Source organism: Bombus pyrosoma, linkage group LG1, assembly GCF_014825855.1.
Source record: "Bombus pyrosoma isolate SC7728 linkage group LG1, ASM1482585v1, whole genome shotgun sequence".
Classification (NCBI taxonomy): domain Eukaryota; kingdom Metazoa; phylum Arthropoda; class Insecta; order Hymenoptera; family Apidae; genus Bombus; species Bombus pyrosoma.
In genome coordinates this window covers 11,206,126-11,212,401 of record NC_057770.1, presented here as the reverse complement: position 1 = coordinate 11,212,401, position 6,276 = coordinate 11,206,126, and the positions used below count along the sequence as shown (strand labels likewise).

General features: G+C 43.1%; 1 protein-coding gene across 1 annotated transcript; it reads right to left on the bottom strand.

Annotated features, from left to right (window-relative positions):
* Positions 1-3,951: 3,951 nt before the first annotated feature.
* Positions 3,952-5,253, bottom strand: LOC122568083. The gene has a single exon (XM_043727427.1). It carries the CDS (start codon positions 5,251-5,253, stop codon positions 3,952-3,954), a length of 1,302 nt encoding a protein of 433 aa, XP_043583362.1.
* Between the last annotated feature and the right edge of the window lie 1,023 nt (positions 5,254-6,276).

Here is a 6,276-nt window from a genome sequence, read left to right as displayed (position 1 = left end):
TACTACCCAACCCACCTTCGAGAATCAGTTGCTCGGAGAATCGTCTCCTCATCATTTTTGGCGTTATACTTACGCTACTCCTTCGACGTTCGTTCGAAACGTCTCTTGAACCTCCATCCCTTTTCTCCTTTCTCTGCCGCGCGGCGGAACCGCGCTTGTCTATGTTTCTTTCGGGAGTTTCTTTTAATGGATCGGTCTCGTGACTCTCATTATGCAAAGGCGTCCAAGACTCGGTGATTCTGGAGATCTTCTCCGGGAAGGAGCGAGGATAGGTTCTTGCGATGATTGGTTTGGTTTCATCAACGTCGTCGTTGTTTCTTCTAGCACATTCAATTGCTCCTCTAGCGAACGCTTGTTCGGAGAATCGGCGATTATCTACACGGCCGATCTTGCAGCCGCGTGGCGACTGCGTTTGATCCGAGTGCCGACGCTGGATCACCTCGTCGACGAGTTGAGCCTCACGACCGTCCTCCTTGATTTCATGGAACAGACTGACGACCGAGTTCCTGCCAGAAGAGGGTGGCAGAATGCTCTGGCAGGTGGACACCGAATAACTAGAATCTTTCCTCTTGAAACCGGCTAGGAACGTGTGATCTCTACTCGAACAACTGGAGATCTTGCGACGATAATATTGACACTGGCTGCACCGGCACTGGCAACGACACTGACACTGACAATCGGATGAGATCAACAGTTTTGCCGTGAGAAAGCAACGACACCTTGCTAGCCGGTTCCATAGTTCAGGATGGGACAAAAATATTTCTGGCATCTCGATGCTCTCGTTCCAAGACCGGCTGGTGTCTGTAGACGAAGTTCTAGTTAGGTCCCGTTTCAATACAGAGCTTTCCATGGACCAACTCTCCGATTCTAAACTGGAATTGTCTGGTAATTTTGGTATCTTTTGAATGATACATTGCTGAGATTTTATTGGAGCTTCTGCGTGACGACTGCTTCCAGACGATTCGTCAGCAGTCGGATTCTCGTTAATCATCGCGGCGCTATAAGAGTCACGACGTTTTCGATATGTATCACTGTTCGAGGCAATTGATGAACTACACCCTACGTCCATTTCGAGGATTGATTTTTTGCGATGAAACTAATGATTAGGCGACGATCGATAAATCGCGTGCTATACAGCATGCGGATACTTGTTGCAGCAGGTATTACCTCGTTCAATGGACATTACTTCGGGCGAAATAGTTTGTACGGTTTTATTTCGTGATTTTTATGGACGCTGATGATAATCTTGGAGCGAAATCGATGATGAGGAAATTAATATCTGTCTGATAGATGGTTTATTTATTCCTGTATTACTTATTTTTGAATTATTTTAAATAAATACTTTACACACACTAGAGTCTCTTCGTCATTGTTGAACTTAACATGTTTGCTACCATAGTAAATCGGAACAAAACGTTCATCGCAGTTCGTATCTGTTTGTTTCATTTTTATAGAATATATTTTACTGTAAACAATAACTGTGTGAGATTGGTACTTTTACACTAAACACTAGTTTCTTGAGAATATATTCATAGTTCAAAATTAAATTCAAGTTAGTCGTGAATTAATTTGAAATTAATCTGCTAGCGATTTTGTTAACCATTACCTCAAAACGATTTAAAATTTATATTATTTAGTTAAATTAAACTCAATAACAAATATAAAGTTCAGTAATTCGTCGCGTGCAAAAACTATATCTCAAGTCACGAACTCGATCGAATATCACAGCAAGAAACGAAACCACAATATTCTTCCTCTCCAAGTGTTTTACATTTCACGATCGTTTCGCGAACACGGACCATTTCAAACTGGCCCACGTGTCCGCACGAAAGGTTACGTTTTACCTGTCGAGAGCAAGCAAATTAATGCTTGTCCCTCGTAAGAAGGCTCATCGGTCCTTCGTAAATGCATCGCGATGCCTTGCACGCGTGAAATAAGTACGTGAGGCTTTCGCGACGCGGCCAGACTGTCGATACAACGATTTTCCTTTTCTGACTTTGGTCTTGCTACACGATTTCGTATCGAATAAATTGAAGAGCTCACCATTGCGGTTATGCGCCGATCGCAACACATAGTTGGTCCTGCTTTTTACGATCGTTGAGCAACGATTACGTTTTCAAAAAATACTACAAGAATTTGTTTTTTATTCCTCCTCATTCTTATTCGCTTTTCTTCTTTTTTTTATTTCTTTTACTCCTAACCAGTATTCGTGGAATCAGATACGCAATCTCACTGTCTGAAATATTGTACACAACATCGTTAACGAAGCGAGATGTTTCATTTGCATGCAGCAAAATTGAGAAACCTGAAAAACGAAGCTACAGTATTTTTTTCACGCGATATGAGAATCACCTTGGACAAACTGATACGACGCGTTCCGTATCTCCGTTTTGGAAAAGAGTGTCGAGATAAGTTGATTACCAGTGGAATTATTGACCACTCACGGCAATTCATTGCCCGAATCTCCGATAGCGCGACAAGTGACCTGCTGAGCCAGCGAGTTGGTATTTAAATTTAGTTAAAGGGGTGTAAAGAGTGTGTGCGAAAACAAACGATCGTTCGTAACAGTTGACTTGTGGTTATTAAAACGGGGTTTTGAGAACCGTTGATTGGATCAACGAGTTGTTTATGCCACTATTTGTCTTTTAACTCGAGCCCTCTTCGTTTTAAGGTAAGAACGAAGTTGCCATTTTATTTCGCTTAAGCATATTTAAATGCACGGCCATCCAATACAATTTTTAACTGAAAAGTTGCAATATTCCCATCTGAATGATTTCAAATTTCAACTCGAAACTTACCAATGAGTACTTCGAGAAGATCGCACCAGTGAAAACGCACTCGATGCTTTCAAATTTTAACTTCAAAGCTCCCTCGATGAACATTCCTCGCATCGATACTTCGACAAGATCACCCTAACGAAAACATGACTCAACGTATCTTAAATTGCCCAGTCCCAACAACAACCTATCTACCAGTCAGACCAAGCACCTGTCGGCATTCCTTATCGCGAAGCCTCAAAGGGTAATTTCGCATCTCGGAGCTAACAGTCTCTCGAGAGCCTATACCCGCGTGTACATAACGATCAGCGACGATCATTGGCGCCGGCTCGAACCGTGGGAAAAAAACGACCGCGTAAAAACCATTTGATTTATGAACGCCGCTCGATCGTATCTTCGAACAAGGTTTTCACTTAGCGCAATCAACCGATTGCTCAGCTCCCGAATTCACGCGGCTAAAACTCTTTTCGACCGCTATTCTGCGATTATCGTCGATTCGAAAAGTCGAACTTCCGATTAAGATAAACGACTGTCTGGTTCAATTAAGTAACGTCCAATTAAACTTGACATATTTCTCCAGCAAAAGTATACTTGCTGGAAGTTGTATATCGAGGTTGTAAAATGAAGCATAAAGTAGGATTACCAATCGGAGAGTTCGTAACAAGAATGACTTTTTTAAGCAGAACATTCATCATGTTACACAATTTCTGTGAGTCTGACTTTTTAATTGTATCACAGAAGAATTATATCTGATTAAATCATAAAGTTATGAATCTCGTAATGAAAGCTTTCCTAGAACTGGCCAATATTTATTCAACAAGATAAGACATATTTTGCATAATAGCCATTCTACCATATTAACCTAATTTTTGATTGGGACGGATTGTTATTTAGAAGGTTTAAAAATCTGAGGGTCACAGATCGTACAAATAGGAAGCTCTGCATAATGTAATAGTCTGTTGAAGCTTAATCTTCACGTGTATGGATTAAGGTTTAATTTGTAGGTGCTAATTAATTAGTAATTAAGTAACTAATGCTATGAACATCAAATTTACTACAAACTGAAAGGATATAGGTAGATAAGTCGCTTTAACACAGGAGAATAGAATAATTAAAAATTCCTAAATTCTAACTACTGACAAATTTTTCTATCTCATCACGTTGTTTCCACCTTCTATAAGACGAGAGATATCTTACCTGCGCTGTGAAGGGCGGGCTGATGGAACTTTACTTCGGCGGTTAGATGCCAACTGCCAGGCGCCGCGAACTGCAAACCGATCCCGAGGAAATGGACGAGCGCAGAACAAGTCACGATCACGTAGCCCCAGCCTCCCTCCGGATAGTAATGCCTCCTCAGGGTGGCCTCTTTCCTCACGTCGTTCATCGGCCTGCACAGCGGATTGCCGTTCCTCTTCCGCGCGTACTTCTCCTTTTCCCTATTCCTGGCGCCTCCAATTAGACCGCTCGCTCCTATTCTACGCCAGCTGTTCCTCATTTTACCCTCCGTCGCGGAATATTTACGGACCATTTCCGGCTTCCCATCCTGACACCGACCAACGGTTTTTTTCCTGCTCGAAACCGGCGAACGAAATGGGTCTACGCGTTCAAGAAGCTGGCCTTCCGAAGTGCATTTCGGGCAAGCATGTTGCATTTGTCTTTCTGTTATAAGGGAAAAGCTTGTTATATCGTCGTAATCTACTATTTCAATTTGAGGAGTTGGTGTCTTTCTTGGGTTGGATTTTTGGGTCAAAACTTGAGCGCCTTCTCTGTCTTCCGTTCCATTTGGAATTCTTTGCAGATGCTTGGATGATTCGATTTTTACGATGATTTCTAAAGGTAGAGGATCTTCGTGTTTCAATTCGGTCTTCACCTCGGATTCTTCTGTGTATTTGTTTTGTGCAGTGAAACATATGGAAGGTTCATCGGTGGATTCCAATCTGAAGTTTGGTTTATTCGTATTGTCTTCCTGGCGGCATGGTATCGACGTACGTTCTTCGTCAGCTAGATAGAAGTCTGGCTTGCTTCTCTCAGTCATATCTCTATTACCTTCGCGGGAATCTTTGGCAGTTTCGTTGGACCACAGTCCCGAAGGCAATTTTGACTCATTTTTATGACATTCACCACTTCTTCTATCCTCGTCAATAGCTTTTCCGGAACTTTTATTCATAACGTCAGGCACCAGAGTGCGTAGTTCAAAAGTTTCCCCTAATTCATCGTGGCCATTCTGTTTGACCGTCTTGGTGCTGCACATGAATCGTCGTTTCGTCTCGACGGACGTCGAGCCGTCATGATCGAGGAAAACGATCTCGTCGATCCAGTTGCTCTTCAACAACGGATGCAAACCCTCGCGAATCGTTGGGATAATCGTGAAGGCGCGCGACAACGGATCCACGCGCACTTTCACCGTCTGTAGCGCCCAATCCGGCCATGAGCTGCTGTGTCTCATGTTCTTCCGGTCCTCCTCGCGCACTGTCATCTCTCGAACGGTTCTTCATCGAATCGAGCATCTACGAATCGAGTGCACCGACCAATGACACGACGAAGACACATATGGAGGCTTTTGTTTTATGATAATCGAGATTTTCAATTGGTCTAACTATAAAAAATCGAGCTTTTCCTTGACTAATCACTGATTTAATCCATGAGAACATTGATAAAAGAATTTCCTCGTTGAGTATAAGTTTCCTCCGCGAGCCACTATTGTTTCCGAGATCTCGGTTGTAAGAGCACTGATGATCCTCGCGAGACGACTGCATTTTTCAATGGCCCCAAAGCGATTTTACGGAATTCGCGCCGTACTTCAACCTTCCACTGAAAAATTTATCGGCGGCCAGAGTCGAAACACATACGTAGACGCGATTCGTTATCTGAGCACTGGACGGTAATCGAGCTTTGGGGAACTAAATTACGAGGGACCACTAATGAAACATAAAAGACACGAGCAATCGATTGTCAATGGATGAGAAAAATTGTTTGAAAAGGAAGAACCGGTCCTGGCGAGTGCGCCAGGATGACTGCTACGCACGTGCTGTTCACTTTCGAGCAACCCTCTCCTCTCCCTCCCTCTTTGCTCCATCTCTTTCCCTCTCCTTTGCTTGCTGTCTCACTATTGCCAATGGCGGGCGCATGTCTGCGATATTCGACGAATCGCGAAGCCACTATTGCGGAGGGTTCTTTTCCCGTGCAGTTAGCTACGAATTTCAAACGATCGCGTGCTAACGAGAAGCGACAATAAGACTTTATGCTTCCTGTTCAATTCGAACGATAGTGCGCTTGGCTTCCATTTTGTTTTTTTTTTTTTGTTTCCTTTTGTCGCGTATCGTTGAATCACGTGTCGGATTCGACATCTATGATTTCGATATTTAACTCGCGAACCCGAGTGATATCGTGATCGTAAAACGATCGTCCATAAAATTTGCTTGCTTCGATGGGTTTTGTTACGCGACGATGTTCGGTAGACTTTCGACGATCGTTATATGGCATCTTTATACCGCTTACG